Raw genomic sequence first — 25006 nt, 5'->3', positions numbered from 1 at the left:
CCCATAGTGTCAGTAGCTGAGGAAGACTCACCCAGAGCACACCATTTAAAGCCAATGAACTTGAGATTGAACAGTGACATTATTCATTATCAAACACTAGAGGAAAAGAAATCAGTACAAATGGAGATGTTAGTTGGAGATGGCATGGGGTTGTTGCTGGGTTTTTCGTTAGAATTCAAACAAGTTTAGTGTTGTATTCCTTTGGTAGGACTAACGGTGTAGTACTCCCATGGCAGGGGGTTGGAATTAAATGATCTTAAGGTCATTTCCAACCCTAGCTATTCTATGATTCTATGACTACAGGAAATGGTCTGGTGAAATAGTGTCATTCTCATACAGGAATAGTAATTCCCTGAAATGTCATTTTCTGCTGGAACAGCTAGCAGTAAACCAGTCTTCTACCACATTTCACATTGTACTTTCTAAAGGAAGGCCCCGTAATATACCTGGTTTACAGGAGGAGTTGAGGCAGGAAGACTTACGCTAGAATTGCTACAGATAAGCAACCTGACTCCCAGTAAAGTACTCCTGAGATCATCTTGCAGTGTACCTAGTTTCCAGCTAGGGAAAGTCAGAGCACATCATGCACTTAGGCAATATGCTAGGATACAAAACTGGAGAGAAGGCAAGAAAACAAGAAAAAGAGTACATCTTTCCCACTCTCCAGGATCCGGAGCAAAACAAGATCTTCCAGTGGTTGGAGGTCTCATCTAAGCATGGAATTGTCCAGCTCTCCTTTCCACTAATTCCAGAGCCTATTCTGGGATCCTATCACATCACTGTGGAGAAAAAGTCAGGTGAAAAAGAGGACCAGTTCTTCAGGGTGGAAGAATATGGTAAGCAAAAGCTGTAAACTGCCCTGAACCAGCAGTGAGGCTCGCTCTGCATAACTCAAATAGGAGCTTCTTGTGAAAAGTTTAGGTGCTTTGAATTCTCTGCTTGACACAAAGTCACTGTGTGACTTTGGGATCCACATCCTATGACTCATGACTTACACTCCCCATTTGAAACAAGGAGTCAGGCCTGCCTGTTTTTTGTTGAGATCATCACCATATGAAGAGCAGTAGGCTAAAATATGCAGAGAAATCTGAAGATGTTATCTATCAAGCAGATATGTCATGACAGGTACTGGATTGTTACTCATGGGGCTGGATAGCCAGTGGAAATGCAAGATGGAAAACAGTGGGTACTAGAGGTGCCAAATCTCACGTAGTGATCTGCTTACTCTCTCGAATAGACCATATGAAGAAAGTTGTTAGATTTGTTCTTATCTTACAAGTTTTCTAATCTTATAGTGGCAGGTTTTCCTTAGTAGTCCCCAGAGTAGGCTCGGACAGCTCCCAGTTGTTTGGGTTTTTTTTGTAAGAGCAGTAAAGCACCTTTCCTGTTTACCCTTCAGAGCTCTTTCATGTCTTCCAGTCCCCTGTGTACAGGTTTGTGATAATAAGGCCTTTTCCAGCTATGTTGTCATTATTGCTGGTGACCCAGGACAGAAGCTGAAAAAAGAGAGTGACAGTGACCTATTTGATTTTACTATTTCACTTAATCTGTTGCCTTTCTCCTTCAATGGGGCTTGATTGCATAATAACTTTTGTTCTTCAGGGCTTAACTGGTTTAAGACATCAACATTACTCCCACCTTTCTTTTGAATAAAATGTAAAGCCAGTTAGTGATTTCTCACAATTCTTATTGTGCCTGTTGATATTATTACTGTGATTATTATTATCCTACAACCAGCTCCTAGGTAGACTTTTCTTTGAACTATTTCCTCTCCTTTCTTGGTGAAAATGCTTTTGCCAGCTGGTTCGGGATTTTTTTACTCTCTTCCACACATACACCTGCCTCTGGCATATAACTACTGATCAATCATATTCACATTGCATTTCCAGTGCTGCCAAAATTTGAAGTGACAACCAGTGTGCCGAAGAGGATTTCTTTCTTTGATGAAGAAATTAGGGTGAATGTTTGTGCTTCGTAAGTATCAGAGCTGAGACAGCACCTCTGTGCACAGGAAACGTGGGGGATAAAGCATGGTGTGCGTGCTGGGAAGCAGGGCCCCTGCAGCTGCTGATTCAATGTACTGGTTACAGCAGTTTCTTTAGCTATGACTTCCATGACATGAAATATAAGTCTCTTCCCACTACACATCAAAATTAGAACTCAGGGAGTTTATGTGTGTCTGGTAGTTTAAAGATAGCAAGCAGTACATACTTACTAGCTGTTGCCTTTTATTATTACAGAAAAAGAGAGAAATAGTAGTGGGGTGTATGTCATTAAGATTGATGGCTGTGATACAGCCAAAAGGCAGGGTGGCATGAGCTAAATGGAAGAATAGGGTTCTTCCTGCAGTATGCTTTGCGTAAGGCACTAACAAGAAAAAGCAACCAGCAGGGAATGAATATCTCAGCCTGAATACAACACCACTTTCCAGCTTCAGACCTTGAAGAATGACTACAGCAAAACAATGGTAAAAGAGGCTTTTTAACAAGATGCCAGAAACAGCCGAAAAGTACTTGAAGGGAATTCTTCTAGCACTAACTGGTCCTAATTCCTACCTGCTCTTCTGTCTTGCTATGGGCACTCCTGAGGGCTTTAGAGTCTGCATTACTCTGCAGTCTTTGCAGATTTCATGTGAAGTCCACATGATTGGATTCTTGTGTCTTTTCCTCTCCTAGGTACACTTACAGCCAACCAGTGCAAGGGAATGCCCGAATCAATGTGTGTCAGCGGCACTTTTATAGTCCACGATGTGAGCAAAACCGGAAAGAAACCTGTGAAGCAGTTGCTGGACTGGTATGATAAAAGGGAAAGGCTTTTCTTCCCAGTCAGCTTTACTACCCAACATGTATCAGAGTATTTGGTGGCCTCATTCATTTCCTGGGGAACACCAGAGAGACAATCTCAAAGACATGCTTTTTCTCACTGTCTCACAGGCAGTGCTGAAAGACCATTAAAGTAGTTTTTACTGATGACCTTATTAGGAGACTTTGACTCTTCCCTCAGAAAGAGTCACTAGAGGGAATGGAAGTTTATGAAAATAAAAATCTGTGATAATTTCTAAAACACTGGAGCTGTGTTGTTACCAAATCTAACCAGCAGACCTATACTGGGAGTCTCTGAGGACACTTACTGCTAAACTAATGATTAATTTCTCCACTAGATCAAAGTGCTCTGGTCAGAGTCCAGGCATCATGCAAGATGGGTTTAAGAAGGAGCATGAGCATAAGAAAGGACTAGGGGGAGTAAGGAGAGAGGCTTGCAGGTGCAAAGGTAAATGGTGTTGAAACAATGATGTAGGAAGGGAGCCAGGGAGTGAGAAGTGTAATGTAGGAAGGGAACAAGTAGAAAGGAAGACCTGAAGAAGATTTGAGCAGAGACAATAAGGCTCTTCAGAGACCCACTAATGCAAGGTCAGAAGTAATTTTCTAAACCTTGATAAAAATGGGTTTTCTCTTTGTGCTCTGTTTCCAGCTGGGGAAGGATGGCTGCCTCAACACCGTGATCTCCATCAAAACATTCCAGCTCTACCGCAGCTATGCCAGGATGTATACCAGCCTCAATGTAGAAAGCGTTGTCACTGAAAATGGGACAGGTAATACCAAGTGAAGGTTAGGAGTAGCTGATTAAAGCTAACAGGTGGTACTTTCTGAATCTCCTAGATCCCGATCTGTGCAGCAGTCACCATTTTCTGCATAGCTCTCCCTCCAGAGCATCACTGCTCCATCATATAGCTTTCCAAAGAAAACAGTTTTCAGGCCAGTCTGATTTCTGTTTCCTCCCTTTTATACTGTCTGTGTCTCACAGGTATCCAGATGAAAAGCAATGACTATGTTGCAGTCAACCAAGAAAATGACAGAGTGATGTTTAAGAATATGGATTTCTATTACAAGAGAGGAATTCCTTACTGTGGTGAGGTGAGTGCCTGGAAGGACACATTTAGGTCAAAACTCCCTGAGGTCCAGCATGATGGTCCCTGTGTTGCCCTATTTGTGGGTATCCCTTGACTCTGTGCTGACAACTTCCCATGATAATGCTGCATAACAGTGGCTGCTGTATGATTCTCCTGCTACATTAGATGCTCCTAGAGAAAATAAGAACATTGTATCATATCTAGACTGTTAAGGTCTCTCTTCTGCCATACTTATGAGAATGCCTAAAAGGTGGGTAAGTGAAAGGTCAGATGGGCCTTTAATTTAGTCTGCAAGAAACTACTTCAGCAACAGCTATGCCTTAACTGAGGGTAGAATTTTCCCTGTGTTGTATCACACAGTCCCAGGGATGCTTAGTTAAAGCAGCAAAGTAAAATGTGTTGAAGCATATTCCAACTTCTTAGCAGCCTGCACATGCAGGAAAAACCCAAGCACAGAAAGGAGGATGAGCTGTACAGCATCATCCTGGTATCAGGTTGGGAAAGAGGTTATTAACAGGTGCCTAGGAAATGGGAGGTGCTCCTGAGCTCCACAGGTTACCTGTGGCCATGAAGTCATCTAATTGCTTTAGGTTTGTTAATCAATGTTCTCTAGAGAGTACAAACTCTGGAGTCCCTCTGTTTCTCCTTGCTCAGAAAGAGTGAGGATGATAAGAGTTCCATCCACCATCTCACACTCAGTGGTCTTTATCTTATGTGATGGCCCACAGAACTGATGGTCACAGAAGAGGAAGAGTATTTATCATTAAAAGAATATGTTATATGAGATCATGTATGTATACAGTTCCTTCCTACTGTTACATATATAGTTTTTCCTTGCACTGATGGCAATTGTCTGCCTTTGCCTGTCGCAGAACTCCTGTTTCTTCAAAGTATTGAAGGAGCATTTGCCTCAAATATATATGATTCTTGATTTCTTCTCCCTGCAGTTGTCCTCAGTGCTTAAGTGAGAGTCCTCTGATAAGCAGAGCATTTCTCATTGTTTTTTGGTTTTGTTTTTTTCTGAATCCCTTGGGTATTCTTTATGTTCAGATCACTGTGACAGATATGGATGACAAGCCCATTGCTGGCAGGACTGTCCTGTTGGAGCTCAATGAAGAATATCTAGCCAACTATACCACCAACAAGAACGGCACTGCTGCTTTTTCCATCGACACATCCAACTTCTTTGATCCCAGTTTAAAGTTGAGAGTAAGTACATACAGGTTTCAGTCTAATTCCTGCAAAAAATACTTCATTGGAGAGAGGGTTTAGAAGCAATCTGGAAAGTGCTGGCAGGATTCTTTCAGATGAGGAAAATAGTCAGTCTACCAACATCTGAAAATAATATGAGAAAATACTAATGCCTGAGAACTGGCAGACTTCACCCTAGGAATATTTGGGCTGTAGTGATTTTCATCAGCTCATTGTTATTTCCTTTGCTCAGAAGCTCTCTGTGCAGCCCTCTTCCTTCTCTGCGCTAGAGGACCTTCATCACAGACTGCCCTGACTTCCCCACCCAGCCTGGATGCACACCAGCCTCTTTCCCTGCTGCTGCCTGCTTCCCTGCATTTCTACTGGCAGAGAGAGGCTCATGCTTGTTGCTACCACATGTCTCTCTCATGTTATCATGCCTTTTCTCTGGTGTGATGGGAACAGCCGAGAAAAAGAACAGTGCCATTCTAACTCACAATAAGTCCAAGCAGTTTATACAACCTGTCCCAAGCCTGCAAGAATCTGAAAAAACCTCCCTACTGCAATGTGCAATAGGTGCCCAGATACATAAAGATGTTCAGAAGGTCCCCTGTTCTGGGCTGGTGAGGCACAAATTTTTCACACTAGCTCTTGCTTTTGGCTTAAATGGCCCCAGAAATCAGCTTTCCAACAGAATATTTTAGCAAGAAGACACTTTTGCCTCTCACCTGCCTCCAGTTTTTTTATTTTCCATTTTGTTGATTGCTCATATGTGACTCCTCTGCATAGGTCAGGCAGGCACCAGATGACTGTGCGGACTTCTTCAACTGGAGGAATGAGCCCCAAGCCTTATTCTCTGTCCGGCGTTTCTACTCGCGGACTAACAGCTTTGTGAAGATTGAGCCAGTGAAGGAGAAGCTCAGCTGTGGCCAACAGCAAATGATCAATGTTCAATATATCCTGAACAAAGAGAGCTATGGGAATGCTGAGCACACAAATTTCTACTATGTGGTAAGTGCTACCGTGACTCCCATCTCTTTTCTTTCACCTTCTGCTGAACACCATAGAAGGCAGAAATCCCCAGACCAAACAGTGGTTACAGATCACAGCTTGATTTGATGGCCTTCTAAGCTTCTCAGAACACTACTCAAAATCAATGATTTCATGGGGGAAGGGTGAAGGTTCTTTTGATCCTGTCTTATGAGGTTTTTCTGTGCCCAGGTGATGACAAAAGGAAAAATTGTTCTCAGTGGCCAGAAGCAAGTGAATATCACTGGTGGTAAGTTCTAGAGTGTGTTACTTCAGAGCACCTTTCTGAGCCCTAGAGCATTTGTAAGTTTTGTGAGAAGGTATGAAAGCAAAGAACTGCAGCTAAATCAGGTACTAGCTCTTAAACCCCATCACCTGTCACCGCTCACAGTTTTGTTTGCTTTTGCTGCAGCATCTAGCCAATCCCCTGTATCATGATCACATTTATCTTGCTAGTTGAAAGATATAAGCCTTTGTTGTGATCAAACAGAAAGAATATAACCTTCTTTTATTTTATTTCTTGACAAGGAATATTTATGAGTTCACAGTTATTCTGTGACATCCTAATCTTCACCAATTAGAAGTTTAAAACATTTTAAAGTTAGAAAATAAGCTGTATCCCATTTGACATGGATATTTAGCAGTCAAGTGCTTGGAATTCATTGCGCTTTCAGAAGTCTTCAAATACCTACAAATGTCAACGATCCTACCAATCACAGCAAACTGAACTTCTTTCTTTCAGTGTGAAAAACTTATTTTCTTTCAGACCCTGGTCTACATCCAGCCTTCAGTAGTGGCTTAAGTAAGCCTCAGTCCGCATACAGGACTTGTTTTTTAGTGCTTGCCCTCTTTGGTCTCAAACTTAATTTCCTGGCCCTGTTCTAGTATTTGTCATCCATGTAGATAAAAACTTTGTATTTCTTAGTGTTAAGAGAGCTCTCCCTTAGCTCAGGAGATTGGCCTGTCTTCTCTTGTGTAGGACATTCTAGATTTGAGATCCAAAGGCAATCGTGCACAGATTTTCTTGTCAGATTTCTACTCAGCTCAGACCCCTCTCTGCAAAGCACCCTACTTTCATTACTTTTCAGTTTGTTTCTATTGTCTTGCTAATGGCAGCTGATCCTCAGCCACTGCAAGATGAATTTTCCAGGATCAAACTTTCCTGTTATTTAAAGGTTCTGGTAGGCCATGAATAACTATACGGTCCTTCCACCAAAGCTGTTTTTCTAATTCCTTTTGTTGGTTTCTCATTCCCTGTTCCATGTTCCTTCCACAGCTCCCAGAGGTACATTCTCCATTGCACTGACTGTCACTGAGAAGCTTGCCCCCAGTGCCAGACTGTTGCTCTACACAGTGCATCCTCATGGAGAGATAGTGGCTGACAGCACTTGGATACAGAGCGATGTATGCTTCAAAAACAAGGTAAAAGTCTTTGATTTCTTATCAAGGGCTCTATCAACTGTCTCTTTAATATGAGAACAGTTAGGGAATGACTTCATCAAGAGCCCTGCACTCTGGATGGCCTTTAGGAATGGAAAAGGTACAGATGTGCCTGGGAACATGAGGAGCTGTCTCTGGAATTGACATTTATTCTCAGACTCAGGAAAAAAGTTCTGAGTGGAGTGGGGAGAGGAAGGTGACTGGGATTACAGAGGTTGTCAATTTTCACAGAACAGGGATTCAGAAGGGCCATCTAGCGGCACGAGCTTTGCCCCACAGAGAACAGAGTGAGTGCTGGTGAAAGGTGAGATTTAGGGCTGTGCCAAGCTGATTCTCCTGATTTCTATGTGATTGCATTGGATTTATTAATTTCCAGCTCCAGCTCGAGTTCTCTGAGAAGCAGGGTCTCCCCGGCTCTAAAGTCGGTCTCCACCTTAAAGCTGCTGTCAACTCCTACTGTGCCCTGCGAGCTGTAGACCAGAGCGTCCTTCTTCTTCAGCCTGCACAAGAGTTATCTGCCGAGAGAGTAAGTCACATCCCAAGTCCTGCGTTCTTTTGACCTAGGGACATCCACAGTGACATTATAATTCTCAACCATCATGTTTCTGCTGCTGTCTGTATTTTCACTTTTCCCTTAAAAACAGGCATCTCAGTGATTAAAAAACATCTGTGGAAGTTGTATACCTCAAAGACAGAAACTCAGTGGAACATTTACTTTTGGAAAGCATGGCCATGTAAGACATATCTCAAACGTATGTCTAATGTAAATTCTTGAAAGCATAGTTGCATAGTTCCTCCCTGGGGAGTGATTATGTCAAAATTCCATTTTATGACTCAAATAGGCCTTGGGCCCAGAACAAAAGCTGTAGATGTCAGCTAGTGTCTTGTTGGACTCCCGCTTCCTGTTTGCATAACTCAGGGACATAACTCTGTGCATTTTGCTTGTGTTTACCCCACAAAGCTGTTGCAGCTCAGACGGAGGATGTTAGAGTATAGTCCTTCATATGTATCACCAGCCAAATTTTCTATTTGTTTCCAGTTAGGCAACACTAGGCAAAGCCACCACCATGTACAGGATTGTGCAGGAGCCATCATAAGCTTCGCATATATGTGCTTTTGCACCTGCCTGGGAATTTCCTTGTGTTTATACTATTTGTTCTAACCTCCCAGGTATACTACCAGCTTCATGTGAGTGATTTGTATGGCTACTACTACAATGGGCTCAACCTGGAAGATGACAAACCAGAGGCGTGTACCCCAATCAAAACCACCTTTTTTGATGGCTTGTACTATGAACCTGTGAATGTCAGTCGTGATGGTGATGTCTACAGGATTTTCAGGGTATGTGCTTTGCGTGGCTTTTTAGGTGGGAGGTATTCCAGAAGAATTCATGCATATTAGCATTCAACTTTCTCAGGTGGTGTTATAACTACTAAGAGAAGGCATCTCATACCTGGAACTGCCAAAAGTTTCCAAACTCCTAGTTTCTGCCTTCATATCCCTCCCTCTTCAGGAAGCCTGAAAATCAGTACTAGATAGATTGACTGGGATCCTGCCTATGCTTCAGTATGTATTACCATGGCCTTGGATCATGATCTCAGGCATTCCTAGTAGATATCTGAGTTTGTGATGTAGGCCACTTGGTTCCTGTTACACTTGCCTCCACTTTTCACTGGCTCTATAGGCTAAGATTTGACATAGGCACCATCATTACTGATCTTCACAGAACACCAGGTGTCACTGCTCCATAAGAAAGACATAGAAAGTGTAAAGAGAGTTGTGACTAAGGTTTGCAAGGGTGGGATGTGAGGAGGAAGGAGAGAGATGATATATGATAACCCAGATAGGATGCACTGCTGACTGGTGACATGACCGATTCCTTCACATGCAGGATATGGGCCTAAAGGTTTTCACCAACTCTGTGCTACGGAAGCCAGTTCTGTGCAATGAAGACAAATCAGATACAGAAGATTATCCTGTCTATTTTGACCATACCAGTGGCTATGGTTCAGGTAAAAGAAGGTTCATACTATATCTCCAGTCCCAGCCTTCCTGCTCTTCAAAACTGTTGCTTTTATAAGATAGCAACCAGCATGTTGAGGGTTGTTTTTTTTTTTGGAATTAGTCTGTGTCCCAGTTTGTTTCTAGTACTCTCTTTCTGACTGTCCCTGCAGCAGAGTCAGTTCTCTCTTACATAGGAACTCTGAGGCACCTCCATGCTAAATGACTTTTTGGGCATTACAAGTAAGTCTATGCCAAAAATGGAAAGATAACCTTGGTTCCTAATGTCAGACCTGTAGTTTAACTTTATGGAAAAATGTAGTTTTCCAATGGACTGGATATTCAGTTTTAACTACTGAACAGGGTAAAAATGATTGAGCTCTCAGAGAAGTTTGTAAAGCATTAGAAGTTTTAGTGACAATGCTGGCTACTGTTTTCTACTGAGCTAGGGGTAGAAGATGGAGAACATACCTTTCTAACTGGATGATGAGACCCTTCAGTATGAAATTAAGTGAAATGTCTTGTGAAATAGCTATATTTTCTAGTATTTTCCCACGGGAAAAGGGAGTAGATAAGAAATTGTTTTTTCACACACCCTCTATCTGTTAGAATTCTCCCTTTTTTATGGGAAAAAGAATGGGAAAATGCTCAAACAGGGTACTTAGTGTTCATTTATGGTGTTAAGCATGCCTGATAGTAGTTCAGATTCTTCTAGCCTGACCTTTCTATTATACTTTGACCATAGACAATATTCTAGATGAGTCAAGGATTCTTTCTGGAGTTCGCACTGTTCGAAAATTCTTCCCTGAGACCTGGATTTGGGATCTGCTTCATACCAAGTAAGTATTTTTATTTTCACTTCTTACAGTGTGGTTTTGAGTTTATACATGTTGCTAAAATGAATTCTGGGCTGAAGCCATGGAACATATGTCTACTTCATAGATTCGGGTCTCCTTTTCTAATCTTGATCAATGATTGTTGAGATCCCAACCTTGTACACAGTGTTAAGCCTACTTGAAGTGTGAATAACATATGTTCTGTGCTCCTTCCCACATCCTTCTGCTGTGGAGAAAGAATAAGGGCTAAAAGTAAAATAAAAGCATTTGTTTAGGAGAGAGCAGGAGCAAAACTTGTTGTGTTTCATCCAATGTTTAATTCAGCAGCAAAAACTCAGGTTATTTTGGTTATCTTCCAGGCTATCACAGCATCTGCAATAAGAACAACTCCATCTTAACAGTACATCCAAAGGCTATTCTAGAATATTAATCCAAATGTACTGGTTCTAATCTATATGTTTGGGGATTATTGTATTAAAACAAATTGTACTTCTAAATTTAAAAAGCTGAGTATTCTTCCAAGTGTTTTCAACATGTACTTCACCAGCACCTTCATCTTTACTTCCAGCTTTATAACTTTTTTAAATATAGAAAGGTATCTTGCAGAAAGTGAGATGAAAACACTTTTGTACTAACTCAAGTAGGGAGCCAATTCTATAATTTGCCTTTAAAATGCCAAAGATCACTTCTTATTCTGTTTTTCTTGTTTCCCTCAGTTCCAGAGGAGAGGCAAATGTCTTTTACACCATTCCTGACACCATCACAGAATGGAAAGCCAGTGCATTCTGCATGCAGGATGATGCTGGTTTCGGCATCTCTTCACCTGTTTCATTGACAGCATTCCAACCATTCTTTGTGGATCTCACCTTGCCATACTCTGTCATTCGAGGGGAAAAATTTAATTTAATAGCCAATGTCTTCAATTACCTTAACAAATGCATCCAGGTATATCAAGTTCCCTTTTACTTTCTATATGTTTTGTCTATTTCTCAGACAACCTGGAATTCTCCTGCATAATGCACCAGAAATGCAGAAACAAGTGTCTAACTTACACTTTAGCCTGATACATTACTCTCTCTCTCCCTGGACACATGCCTGTGTCATAACCCTAGAAAATGTGAATGATGATAACTGTGGCTGGTCCACAGAAGATAAGAACTTGATCCTTATCTCTATATAATTTACTACTTCTGTTTGCTCCTGAAGGAGGAACTGGAATGTGGAGTTTGGGTACTGTGCTGTGCAAACCACAATATATGCTAAGTATGTTGCATGTAGCAGTAACTCATAAGATGACTTGACTAATTGGCACAGACACCTTGGTATACTTCTGGGAAACAGTTACTGACAGTGGGCAGAAAAGAGACAGCTTTGCTGCTTCCTCAGAGAAGTGCCCTGTCCTTCTGTCCTGGTGCCATCCCACGGATTCAGATGACAGTTTCTCTAGGAGGTCTCCCTTGCTCTGCAGCCTAGCTTTAAGAGCAGCCTACTTCATTTGTAATCTTTCTCCTTCTTTCTTTGTCTCAGATCAGTGCTATACTAGCAAAGTCAAGTGACTACAAGGCAGAAATCCTTTCACCAGAGGGCAACACAGCAAAGATGTGTGCCAATGAAAGAAGAACCTATATTTGGGCAGTTAGCCCCCAAAAACTTGGTAAGTTTGTCTTTTTATCACATTGATAAATCCCTGTTTGATCTTTCTTCTTCTTTTACTCCTACCTTTTAATGTAGTATCAATAACCCACAGGCAGGCATTTCTGGACAGCTCCATTTATTGCTCCATGAATTTACTATTAGATCTCTGCTAAAGCTCCCTTAGACACACTGAATGAGCAGTGAATTGTTCTGATGTTTTATCTCTTCTGATTTTTGGTACTTAATTTCCTGTCTATTTTAGGACTAACTCTTCACTTCCCGCATTATATATGAAATACTGGCAGAATTTCATGTGCCCATGATCTTTCAGCTGACATTTTTGCACCTAAGCAGCTGTATTCAGTAAGAATAGAATTTGCTTATAATTTTGGATCAGTTTCCAAACAGGCAAAGAGTTCATTGCTCTTCCCCAATTTTACAGCTGTGTCAATTTACATTGCCTTCAAGTCAATAGTGTCTTTAAAGAAAGCAGTTAGAACAGCATGCATGTGTAAGTGCCCCAGAAGCTGAAGTACAAAAAGCTTTTAAGTAGCAAAGATTCTTCTCAAAATGAACCACCAATGGACCTTTTCTTTAAAAGGTAGTTTCTAAAATCCTAAAGTCAGTGTGAGTGATTCCCTTCAAACTCACTGAGAAAGATGCAAAATTATAGTGGGATGAAAACTAGACATGCAGCGAAATAATAGTGCAGAGCTGAAAAAAAACCTGTTGTTTCTCCTTGATAACTCTGATAATGCATTTTTTTTCCAAGTAAAAAGCTTCTTTGGATTTCTAGTTTGCAATGATTGAAAGGGTGAAGTGAGCAACACCTCTACAGCTGCTCACTGCAGGGTTGCTCCTCAGTGCTGCAGCAGCACTAGGCTGCTTCTCACTGTGATCCCTCAGATAACAAATTCCATCAGAAGGAAAGATGCAGCAGAGCTGTAACTATTGCAACACTGTCCTAAGCCAAAGGAAACAAAGACTAAGAGAGGTGGAAACTGATAGTACTGTAATTTTTTTAGCCAGGATCCCCCCTATTTCATTCCTCATAGTAGGTCCCCCATCTACACCGCCTTGCCAGTAGCGGACAGATGTGGCACTTCCACGAAATTTGGTTTTAATGAGCTGCCTTCAGAGAGAGTACATTTCTCAACAGTTCATCAGCCTAGAAGAGGCAGTGAAAATCAGGGATAGCTGTACCCATTGAAGATAACTCTTTTCTTGGGTTGGTGGGTGACTTTCCAGGTGAGGTGAAATTCACGATTACTGCTGAGGCCAAACTGAATACCGGAGGTACCGGAAACAGCACAACCCCAGAAGAGGAGACAATTCACAGGGACACCCTGATTAAAACTCTGCTTGTTGAAGTACAGTAGGAAATCTGAACATGCTTTCTGCTCTGTGGGACTGCAATTCCTATACCTGTGAATTAGAAGCAGTTAGCTAGTGTGAGGAGGCAAGTCAGCTGACACAGGTGGAGCTGTGTAGGCTGCTTCCCATGAAAGTAAGAGTATAAATCACAATGATCAGTGGCATCCACTCTCTTCCTGCCACTGTCTCCTTCCTGGGATCTTATGTCAGAGCATACATGCTCTGATACCCCACAGATATCAGTAGAGATGTAGGGAGGAGATTCCATACCTTGCCTAAAAATGCCTTTAACCTGTGACTTATACTGTAGAGGGGGGTGGAAGGCAGATATAAAAGGACAAAGGTTTATCTTGAGAATCATACAGCAGAACCCACATAGGATTAGTCGGACAGAGTCCCTCTTATAGGCTGGCAATGTCCATTTTATAACTGCTTTCTAAGAATGAAGCTGTTCTGGACAGAATGTTGTGTAAAAGAGAGAGAGAGCCATGGATCAAAAGATACCCTGGTGGAGATAGTGTAGGACTGGGTTCCAGGGGTGCACTCTGTGCACATGGGCAGACTGCTTTACACCGTTAAATTTTCATGACTTCTCAGTGATGTTCTACATTTTTCTTCTCTTCCTGACCAATCGCCTGCAATCAAACAGCCTGAAGGCATTAAAAAGGAATTGACTCAGAGCTCCCTCATCTGTACAAAAGGTAAGGTGAGGTCATTCATTCATTCCAGGCAGTGGAACTGTTTCACTGTCTTGCAGGCTTTGTCCTACAAAACCAGAGGCCCTTCCAGAGGAGGAAAGAGGGTTTCAGAGTCAAGGTGCTGGGCTAAAATTCAGGCTTTTCAGAGATACCTTGCAATGAATATCTCTGAAAGACACTCATTGGGCAAGTCTCTGCAGCATTTTCTTTACCCAGGCTGCAGATTTTAACAGTCTCTGTAGTAACGCTTACAAAGTAAAGAGTTCTAGAAAAAAAGATGATTTTAACAATTATTCTTGTTACAATTTCTCATCAGGCACAACAATCTCTGAACCAGTGTCTCTCAGCGTGCCAAGAAACCTAGTGCAGGGATCAGCCAGAGCTTATTTTTCTGTCATTGGTAAGTTTAGTACTTAGACTAAAAGCCAAAAGTAAATGTCATTTCCCTAGTGCTGCACCAAGTGCCATCATGTATACATGTGCAAAACTAATGGGAAGTTAAGGAAATACTTGATTTTAGAGGAAATGTTTCCTACTTTGCAATTCAGTCATATCAAAAGAGGGCAAAATACTCAAATTACTTCAACTTAATATTGCATTTCAGTTTATATTGTATTAGCATATCCTGTTCTCTGTAGTAAAACAGTTAATTCAGCTGAAAAAGTAGAAAAGACAGACTTCTTTGAAAAAATTATTTTGATTTCTTGGAAAGAATACATCAGAACTTTGCTGACTGCCTCATTTCAAATTTATGCTTTTGAATAAAGAAAGACATGTCAGTTGGCAAGTTCCCACAGAACAAAATTTTCAGGTCCCAATCAACTCTACTAATCACAAGGTCATTATTGAGACTGACAGTTCTCTTCAGTGGCAATTTTATGAGGTTCTGAACTCAGATTACTTTCCAAATACAGTTTTTTTTCATGCCTGGGTCAGTGTGAGGTGTGCTGATGCTGTGCAATACAGCCTCTGTAGCCCATCAGCATCGTACCCCACACATTGTTCTCACATGTACACACAAAATGAGAAGTAGGTTGTAAAGGGCAGGGAAGACTCTAACCCTTCTAAGGGCTCATTGGTGTTTCTCAGAACCCATGCCAACTAGTATTATTGTATAATGTTGTGTAAGAAAAACATGCTTGAACTGAAATGACTTCTTACATCTTTCATTCTTCAGGAGACATTTTGGGTACAGCCTTGAGGAACATGGAGAACCTCCTCCATATGCCTTATGGTTGTGGAGAACAGAACATGGCTTTGTTCACACCCAACATCTATGCCCTGGATTATCTGAATAAGACTGGGCAGCTGACTGAAGAGATCAGAATCAAGGGTACTGGATATTTATCTACAGGTGAGAAGGTTTCTGATTCTTCCATTTAATGTTGTGATTGTGTGCATGAAACTCTTTAGGTCTACATGGTGAGCACTCATCTCTGAATTCTATCACCACATTTATTGCATAGGAGCATGCAATGACAGCACCCCAAAGAAGCATGTCATACTTCCCGCAGCAAAAGCACCTAGAATTCATAGTAGCTGACATTATTCACCAGACATATATTACTTAGTAGTAAATTTAAAAGTCTTACTGTTTCAGTTGAATGATCAGCAGAACTAGTTCTTTTCTGTGATTAGAAATAATGTCTTTTTTATTGTGTTTTAGGGTACCAAAAACAGCTATCATACAAACACCAGGATGGATCATACAGCTCTTTTGGGAAGAAAGATAGGGAAGGTAGTGTATGGTAAGTGATGATGCTTTCTATTTTCCTGGTGCAGGATCCTTAGGCTTTGAAAAATTATCAATATTAAGTGGTTCTTATTTTTTATAAACCAAATGGATAAAGCTCAATTAATTTGGATTCCCTAGTAAAGGAAAGATTAATAAACCAGAGAGAGTACAACAAGAGGGGAAAGTGATTGGGGCTAGAATACATAATATTCAAGGGAGGTTGAAGGAACTGGGTTTGTTGAACCTGTAGAAGAGAAGAGTAATAGGAAAACTGGGTAAAACTTTCTGCTATCTAGATGGGGACTGTAGAAAAGAAAGACACACTCTTTTCAGGGGTGCACAGAGTAAGAGCAAGAGTTTGTCCTTACTCAAGTTGGAAGAGGGAAAACTCCAACTGAGTAGAAGGAATAAAACCCACAGTTTTCCCCAGAAGAAGGGGAAGCACTGAGACAAATGCCCAGACTGGATGTGGATATCTATCTCTGGAGATTTTCTCAATGTGATCGAAGAAAAAACGAGGTTGTCCCTAGTTCAAGCAAGTGGTTGGACTGGAGACTTCCAGAAGTACCTTCACACCTAGTTTAATTTATAATTCTATTACTTAAAATTAGAAATTACTATCCTAAATTGTCAAGCTGTGTCTATACCCTTGTTCAGAAGTAATGGTTTCAAGCACAGCAGTGGAGAAACCTCAGGTCAATTTTTAACTATCTTATTTATTTAAACTTACAAAACACTTGTTTCTTTTACCTCAGACATTACAGAGTTCATTTAATGTAATTTTTTGTGCACATCCAGTTGCTGGTAAACCTTCTTGGTCTTGTTCACACCTTACCTGCTTTCTGTTTCTGATTCACATACAGGCTTACTGCCTTTGTGTACAAGTCATTTGAACAAGCCAAACGCTACATCTACATTGATGACAAAGTCCAATCTCAAGCTTTGATCTGGCTGGCAAGCAAGCAGAAGTCAGATGGCTGCTTTGAAAATGCTGGGTCGCATTTTAACAATGCTCTGAAGGTAACTGAGACTAGTATAGTCCCACACTTCCAGTCCTGCCACCAGGATTGATCTAGATTGTGTCTTCCAGACACAAGCTTATGACCATACCCTTACTCTTCCTGGTACTAATCTCTTGTTTCTATCATATACAAGCAGGGAATGATTCTTTTGTCTGCTATTGACAATGTGATAAAAACAAGTAGAACTGTCTGAGTTAGAAGTCTCAGGTTTCATTTTTACTATTGCATTACGTGTTCAGCAACAGGCTATAATGTTCTTTATTGCAAACTTGCAAAAGCCAGAAAAACACATAAAAGAATTTTTGGCTTTATCCTGAGAGAACTTTATCTTTCTTGTTCCTGTGCACACAGGGATACAGAAATTACTTCTGATCTCAAATCTAACTGGTATCTGAATTAATTACTATGAATTAATAATTATGAATTAAATAATATTTTATTTCTTTTTGTGCTTACCATTTCTTTGCTTATTTTTCCTTCAGGGTGGAGAAGAGAGTGAATACTCACTCACAGCCTATGTTGTAGCAGCATTGCTGGAGGCTGGACACTCTGCTGCGGTAGGTATTTGATGATGTTATGCTCTATTAGTCCAGTCAGCCAGTTGTCAAACAGTGTGCAAGTCATAGTTCTCACATCTGTATTCTTGAGCAATGCAACTTGTTCTTGGTAAATACTGATTGTTGGACATTAGGGTCATCTGAGGAAATTTATTTCCAGAACCCTGCAGTTGCTATAAGTACTTGATGAGTGTTACAAATCAGTTCCTATGGGTTAATTTGAAAAATTCCTGAGGTATCCAGTTGGTAGTCTATGTAGATGCAAAATACAGACTGAATTTGCTTACTCCATCCAGAGTCCAGCTCAGGAGCAGAACCAGTGATCTGTTAGTCTGGCCATGCTGCCTCTAGACAAGCAAAGAAAGAAGGCAGTACTGTTAGAAGGGCATTTTTTTTTATAGGATACACAATGTAGGCCCTTAAACATAACATGGATCATGTATATTCTTAGCATGAAGGGTCTGTTATGGCAGCTTAAGCAGTGGTGGAAGTATTTAAAGAGAAACTGAGAAACAAATCCAAGTACCTGACAACCCTATTATGTTTTGCATTATCAGCATCCCATTGTCCAGAATGGCATGAACTGTTTGGAGACTGCATTTAGAAATGGAGTCCACAACCTGTATAACCAGGCCCTCTTTGCCTATGCTTATGGCTTAGCTGACGAAGAGAAAAGATACCAGTTTTTCCTTGAGAAGCTGGACAAGACAGCTACCAGAGATGGTAAGTACAGGATGGCCATGATACAAGCCATACAGCTGATGGAATGGCCTGTGGTACGATGTAAACTATCTGAATACAGTTTTCTCATTCATGCTGCTCCCCTCCCATTTCATGCCTGCTCTGCTGCTGAATTTAACTCTATGAACTTTGCCTCTTTTTTTTTTTTTTTTTTTGCTTCACAAAAGATGGAGCTGTGGCCTGATTTTCTCAGAATTATGAAATATAGGGAAACACCTCTGGAAGTCTCAGTCCAAGGTGGTGGGGGAATGCCTGGTTCCTCCAGTAGCTTCTTCTTCTACATACTGAACAAAGCCAGTTCCCTTGACTGTGTCATGTGCTCCAGTCTGCTACTGCTTTAGCATCTGCTGTACTGCCTTTGCTCCAACCACTCTTTGACTTATGCAGCCTCCTTTTATTAATTTCTTTTACACCCATTTCTGTTTTGAGTCCTGGAACTAAAACTTTTCCAGTTCAGACACTGATGGCTGAAAAAACTTCAGGGTAAAGGCCTGTCTCCCAAGTGATGCTGTAGTGAATTAACCAGCAAGAGATTTTTCTATGCTTTATACATCCCACTTTTCTGTTTTCAGGTGCTTCAGTTCACTGGCAGAGAGAAAAGAAGCCACCAGCAGAACATTTGCCTGTCTTCTATTCCCGTGCCCCTTCTGCTGAGGTTGAAATGACCAGCTATGTGCTCCTGGCTTTGCTCAATAAAGCAAAAGTCACTCCAGAAGATTTATCTTACACTTCTCACATTGTGCACTGGCTTGTCAAACAGCAGAACCCATATGGTGGTTTCTCTTCCAGCCAGGTAACAACTGGGTGTGGTTGCCCCAGAACTTGTTTCGTGTCTCCTTAGCTCTTTACATAGTCCCCCTCCATATATGAGCACTGACAAAGATTAAGGGAAATACGAGCTGTGCTAATCTCACACACCATCTTACAGCTGGGTGTCTAATTAGGAATCATGTTGTTCTTTTCAGGACACTGTTGTTGCTCTCCAAGCTTTAGCCCAGTATGGATACCTCACCTTCTCTAAAAACAGTCTTAACACAGTCAAAGTCAACCTCATGGAATCCCCCAGTAAGACTTTCCAGGTGAATGACAAGAACCGCTTCTTACTACAGCAGGCTTCCTTACCCGCTATTCCAGGGAATTACAGTGTGGAAGTGAATGGCACTGGCTGTGTCTATCTGCAGGTAAGCAAGCTGGAAACTCAGCACCACCTCTCTGAGAACTAAGCAGGCAGCATTCTGTACCCTATTCCTCTCCATACCTCATGCCAAAGCCACGAAAGCCTCTAAGCCTGTGATCATCTTGTGCTTCCCATCTCTTTTAGACCACACTGAGATACAACATTCATTTGCCAAAAAAAGCTGCAGGATTTTCTCTCTCCATACAGCCAGCCAATGTATCTTGCACAAGCAACTTCCCACCAAAGTTTGACCTTGTCATCTCCACCAGGTAACTTCCTCTAATTGACCAACCCCTTTGCATTCATAGTCTGTTAAGGCATCAAAGGAAGGATTTAAGTACAGGTAGTTAACTGCTACTGCTGCAGGAAGTAAAAAAAGATCATTGAGAGCTGAAAATGTAGTTCACTGGCCTCCTTTCCATTTGCAGACTAGACTAACAGAACTTTTCTCATTTTAGTTACACAGGAAACCGCAAAGTCTCCAACATGGCTATTATTGATGTGAAGATGCTCTCAGGTTTTGTTCCTGTAAGGTCCTCCCTGGAAAAGGTAAAGAATGAGAGCAAAGTGAATGGCAAACACTGAAAACATAGAAAGTAGATAAAAATAGTCTCTGGTTAGCAAACAGGAACCCCATAGGAATTCTGCCAAGTCTCTGGGTACAGCCTTCTGTCACATACTCTATCAGACATGTAGCTATTCATCTATTGAAGACAAATCTGTTAGGAGCTGCCAAATCCAGTAGCCCAGTAGATGTAAGACTGCTGCAGCTTCATATCCCCAGGTACAGCCAACAGCAGTCTGTGTATTCTCAATAGGCAGACATGCACATCACACACATATCCACATACCTACAAAGCTGGCCACACAGATCATAAGAGACAGGAAAGACAGCATTTACACAACAGCAGCACAAATGACCTTATTCTGTTTCCTTTCCTGGGTAACCAGACTGAAAGCTCATTTTTGGGAAAGATAAACATGCATATACATATATGAATGTATACACATGTATATATACGTACATGCAAATATGCAATGTGGGCTCCTCTGATAGCTGACCTTAGACACCCAGTCTGCCCAGTAGCCGCCTCTGGATCCTTGTTCTACCCAGTTGCTGGCACCTGGACATACTCACCCCCAAGGCTGCAGCAGCACTCTAGTGGCAGGACCTAGAGTGCCCCTCAGCACTCACATATATGCATGGTGGGTATCTCCAGTAAATGGCTAACATATCCATAATGTATCTCCAGTAAACAGTAAACATGCAGTCTCTGCAGCAACTGGGCTTGGCCTCCCAGTTGCCTCATGCAGACACATGCACACACCCAAACACAAAGGAGTCTCTGCTAGCTGGTCAAGCCCAATAGCCTGACCAGTTTCTGCTCCCAAGGCCTGGTCTCTCCTGTAGCTGAATCAGATCCTCTGGTAACTTCAGTATTTGGCCAAGACTTCCAAGTAGTCAAAAAGAAGAATGCAATTCGTTGTAGAGTCTGCTCATAGCTTGCTATAATTGTCGTCATTCAGCCTTCAGGCCTGAATTCCTTTTTTTGGCTAGAACTATGTAAGATTCATAATTTACTTTGGAAGATTTTTCCATTAGGATGTTACACTGGCATGCTATTCCTTTTCATAGGTACTTGGGGAAAAAAATAACTGGTTTTAAAGTTTGGAATATTTTGGGGTTGTGTGTTTTTATAGAAAAATAATTTTGTTTATATGCTTTTCTAATTGTTTTTAAACATTTGGGTTATTTAAAATATACAATGAAATAGTAAGTGAGTCAGCTTGGGCTGCAGAAATGTCGTGTAAGTGTAAATTTTCATTGAAATGAGAGCATTCAAGTTAATGCTGAAGTCACATGCACCAAAGCTGACTGGTAAAACTGTTTATCATTGTGCTTGGTTCGCACTCTGCCTGTTGTGAAAATTATCTACTTGCGTTTCTCCTTTTGGCCAAGAGATGTCAGAATGGCACGGGAGGAGGGTGGCCGCCGCTTTAAACGTGTTTTGCTATGGAATAGTTATTTCTAAGTGTCCTTGGCAAGTCTCCTATGTTAACATTGCTATTATTTGACTTATTTAAAGCTTCAGTACCAGAAATCTGTTGTGGATCGTGTAGACATCAAGAATAACCACATCTTTTTCTACCTTCAGAAGGTAAGTTTGGGAGGTTTCTTTTTGGTGTCATTAAAATGGAAGTTTAAAACAGGCTCCCAGGTTAAAACAAGTATATCTCATTAATAGCAGATTAGCAATACATGTCTTAAAGATGTAAAGGGGTTTCATTCAATCCAACATCAAATCTATATATATGAAGTAGTTGTAGTCTACAGTGAAGCGATAAACATTTATTTCTTTTTGTGAAGTATGCTGTATGATTAAATAGAATTTCTCAAACATATCTAAGTTGCAGTCCATAATGCAAAAGTTTCCAGCCCACATAATATTCCTCAGCCCCTAAGTGATGCTTCTCATCAATTAATCTGAGAGTGTTTTACAGGAAGTCAGTGTTGTTCCCTCCCTTTTAGAGAGATTTATGTATGAAAAGAACAGTTCTTCCGTGTCAGTGACGTTGATAAAGGGGATGAGAGAGGAGAAAGACAAAAATCAAAACACAGGGAAACTTAAAATACCAAGAAGGGAAGGAGGGAGGAAGCAAAATGAAATAGTAACAGTATCTACCTCTCAAATAGTAATTCTCTTATTAGTAATTCTTATGGTTTCCAAGAATCTAGTAAGGAAGATTGGCAGAAGAGCAGGGCACCAGTGATGCAGAAAGTTCTCTAGAGCCCTTGTCCATGGCTCCATTCCTATAAAGTGATCAGCAAGATAAAAACAAGGACAAAGAGTGAAAAGAGCAAGTTTGAGAAGCTGAGGCTAGAGGAAAGTTTGGGATATATAGCAACAAGAGTGTGGACTGAGGAACAGAATCACAGGGAAGGATGGAGATCTTGAGCTCAAAGTGATTTAACAAAGAAAAGGGAGGAGAAGATTCATAAGGGTGCTGAAGGTTATTTTAGCTGGGAAAAGGCAAGGAAAGAAACTATGGCAACTTTCAATGAGAAGATGGATGCTGATGTGCTGAAAGCTGCAGTAGCCAAGGAATGGCTGGGATAATTGGCAATGGAAATACAAAGAGAAAGAAAGAAAAGAGCACACAATTTTAGCAACAAAACTTATTTAGCAACAGCTTTTAAACAATTAATCTGATTTGATATCAAGTTTACAGTCTGGAGAGAACTGAGAATGGCACTTTGTCACACAGTCTGACCCAGAAATGTCTTCTTCAACCTTAGCCTCAGGTCAAATACAAAAAGTCTGATACATTTTCTTGTCTTGCCATTTGCAGGTTTCCCAAAAGGAAATAAACTTCTCCTTCAGCGTGGAGCAAAGCCTGCCTGTCTTGGATATCAAACCAGTGACAGTACATATGTATGATTACTACGAAACAGGTAGGTGACCTTAGTAGACCTGAGCAAAACCAGTGAAATCAAAGTATTGATCTCAGTATTTACACGGTGTGGACAGTGTGTTTTTCCTTGCTCTCTCTATGCCACCCTCTCTTCCCTTTACTGCATTTACTACCTTTGTGTCTCAGGTGAGATAAGTGGAGAGCAAGCTAGCAATTCTGCTGGTTTCAATTACTGAATTGCAAAGGGTTTGGAGAGCATACACAGTTTCTTCCCCCGTCTTTTCTTTTGCAGCTGCATTTCAACATAAAGCAGGTTAGAAAGTGGTATGTAAGGAGTTGTTTTCCTACAAACTACATGCATAAAGAAGTGTGATTCCACTTTCTTTCCACAGCTTGAACACTACGGTTAAAATCAGTAACTCAAATGCAGCAGTGGCCCTGTCTTTCCTGGTGTGGGTTATCTCATATTTTTGCTTTATATTGCCATAGAAGGCTGTTGTAAAGAAAGTCTTCCTTCATGCAATTTAAATACTTAGGTAGGAATGACAGTTCCACTGAACTCAAAAGGAGTTTAAGCACCTAACTAGAAAGTTAAGTGTTTGACCACCTTTCCCCATCTGGCCTCACAGGATTACACTTGCATCAGACATTACTCAGTTATCAGACATTGCCCAGGATAGGTTTCCCTGTGCTTTTCTCAAGTGTGGCACAACCTTTGGGAACTGCATCCTAACAGATTAGCAGTAGTGTCCAGAGAACTGGCCCTGCAGCACATGTTCTGCCACCTGATCCACATCTTTCACAGTCTCAGCAATGATGTGTCCTGTCAAGCATAGCCAGAAGAGTGCATTGGGTTCTGACTGTGCACCCCTGTAACTGAGTGCCTTGACAACTGAAAGACTACCACAACATCTATCAAATGTTTTCTGGTTCATAATGCATTAATCACAAGTGCACACGAACTGGGGTCAGAATGATTTCTCACTCATAAAAATGCCATCTTCCTTTCTTCTTTCCAGACGAATACGCCCTTGCAGAATACAAATCACCCTGCTCCCCACCTTCCAGCTGAAATTAGATATGTGCCAGAAGAGATAATGGTTCAAAGGCATCAGACAAGCATTTGTAGAGGAAGGAGAGGATAAGAGATTTGGTTATTTCTGGGAGGGCAATAAAGATCATATAGAAGAATGAGGAATAAGCAAATCCCAAACTGCAGTAGATCAGAATGACCCATTCTGGCCCATACTTCAAAAGAGCTTGGGGTCAGTGTGGATCAGAAACTCCAGATAAAGTGCTTTTCCTAACAAGGGAGGTACTGTGCAATTGTTAACCCTGACCATTTATCTTTTTGAAAACCCATGACATACATTCTGGTGAGAGCTTTGTGTAAAGGTAAACTCCTGAAATGTGTACTCATGGCCATAGATTCCTCTTAAGAAATCCAAGATTAGGAGAATAATCTGCTACTGGTGAATGTTCTATAGATGTTACTTGTTTTGGTCTTTCCACTTATCCTGAAGGAAGATTCTGCAGAAATTACTTTGATCCTCACCTTTTTCAGTAACTGAACTGAATGGTTTACAGAGGGCAGAATTCTAGTCACAGGGAGACAACTTTTATGCAGTTTTTGCCTCTATTTAGAAAGTTATTTTCAGATTAACAGCTCATATTTTACTGCTCTTTGTAATAAAAACTTCTGATTGTCCATGCTATTTGTCCCAGTCTCTACTCTTTTTATCTAGAACTGGTTGCTGTAAGGTATTTCATAAGATAAAAATTTCGTACCTTCGACATGTAAATCACTGATGACATCCTGACATGAGTGACATCTTGTGGCACAGACAGAACTGAGGTCCTGGCTTATGTGATGGAAGCTTTCTACCCAGAAACTCCAGAAAAAGTGCATTAGTTCAGCATAATAGTGGGAGAAACTTGAGAGCTGTGACACAGAAACTATTTGAAAAGGGGTTACGGGGGAATGGGGAACCCCATGGAGCCCGTGGAGGATGAAAAATGAGGATATGTGGACAGAATGAAAGTTGAAGAGAGCCACGAGGAGCTTATGATGGGATGGCAAAGTACAAGAAATTTCCTGTTGTGCTTTCTGCATTTAGTGAACAGGTACAGCAGACAGCCACACACACACTGTCATTACCTTTGTCCTGACCAGATCACACTAATGTAAAGACCACAGAAACCAAGCAAATGTCTATAACAATCTGTGCAGATATATGCCAATTTAA

At 41.1% G+C, this 25006-nt stretch overlaps 1 protein-coding gene across 1 annotated transcript in view; it reads left to right on the top strand.

The window, feature by feature from the left end:
• LOC101879996 (ovostatin-like) overlaps positions 1–24475 on the top strand; it is a 28497-nt gene extending 4022 nt beyond the window's left edge. The window contains exons 6-35 of the mRNA XM_031049934.2: positions 668–836; positions 1890–1974; positions 2676–2793; positions 3472–3592; positions 3805–3914; positions 4961–5119; positions 5891–6112; positions 6323–6380; positions 7407–7552; positions 7947–8096; positions 8741–8911; positions 9462–9582; positions 10317–10410; positions 11124–11352; positions 11935–12061; positions 13291–13412; positions 14066–14117; positions 14431–14514; positions 15292–15468; positions 15781–15862; positions 16713–16869; positions 17354–17428; positions 17986–18151; positions 18742–18962; positions 19135–19350; positions 19491–19615; positions 19805–19895; positions 21434–21505; positions 22698–22800; positions 23780–24475. Of these exons, the coding sequence (XP_030905794.1) occupies positions 668–836; positions 1890–1974; positions 2676–2793; positions 3472–3592; positions 3805–3914; positions 4961–5119; positions 5891–6112; positions 6323–6380; positions 7407–7552; positions 7947–8096; positions 8741–8911; positions 9462–9582; positions 10317–10410; positions 11124–11352; positions 11935–12061; positions 13291–13412; positions 14066–14117; positions 14431–14514; positions 15292–15468; positions 15781–15862; positions 16713–16869; positions 17354–17428; positions 17986–18151; positions 18742–18962; positions 19135–19350; positions 19491–19615; positions 19805–19895; positions 21434–21505; positions 22698–22800; positions 23780–23832 (3876 nt within the window). The 3' untranslated portion in view covers positions 23833–24475. The remainder of the gene's footprint in view (positions 1–667; positions 837–1889; positions 1975–2675; positions 2794–3471; positions 3593–3804; positions 3915–4960; positions 5120–5890; positions 6113–6322; positions 6381–7406; positions 7553–7946; positions 8097–8740; positions 8912–9461; positions 9583–10316; positions 10411–11123; positions 11353–11934; positions 12062–13290; positions 13413–14065; positions 14118–14430; positions 14515–15291; positions 15469–15780; positions 15863–16712; positions 16870–17353; positions 17429–17985; positions 18152–18741; positions 18963–19134; positions 19351–19490; positions 19616–19804; positions 19896–21433; positions 21506–22697; positions 22801–23779) is intronic.
• The last annotated feature ends 531 nt before the right edge of the window (positions 24476–25006 follow it).

Source organism: Melopsittacus undulatus, chromosome 5 (assembly GCF_012275295.1).
Source record: "Melopsittacus undulatus isolate bMelUnd1 chromosome 5, bMelUnd1.mat.Z, whole genome shotgun sequence".
Lineage (NCBI taxonomy): Eukaryota > Metazoa > Chordata > Aves > Psittaciformes > Psittaculidae > Melopsittacus > Melopsittacus undulatus.
The sequence above is the reverse complement of the archived record's forward strand: the minus strand, read 5'-3'. Positions and strand labels throughout refer to the sequence as shown.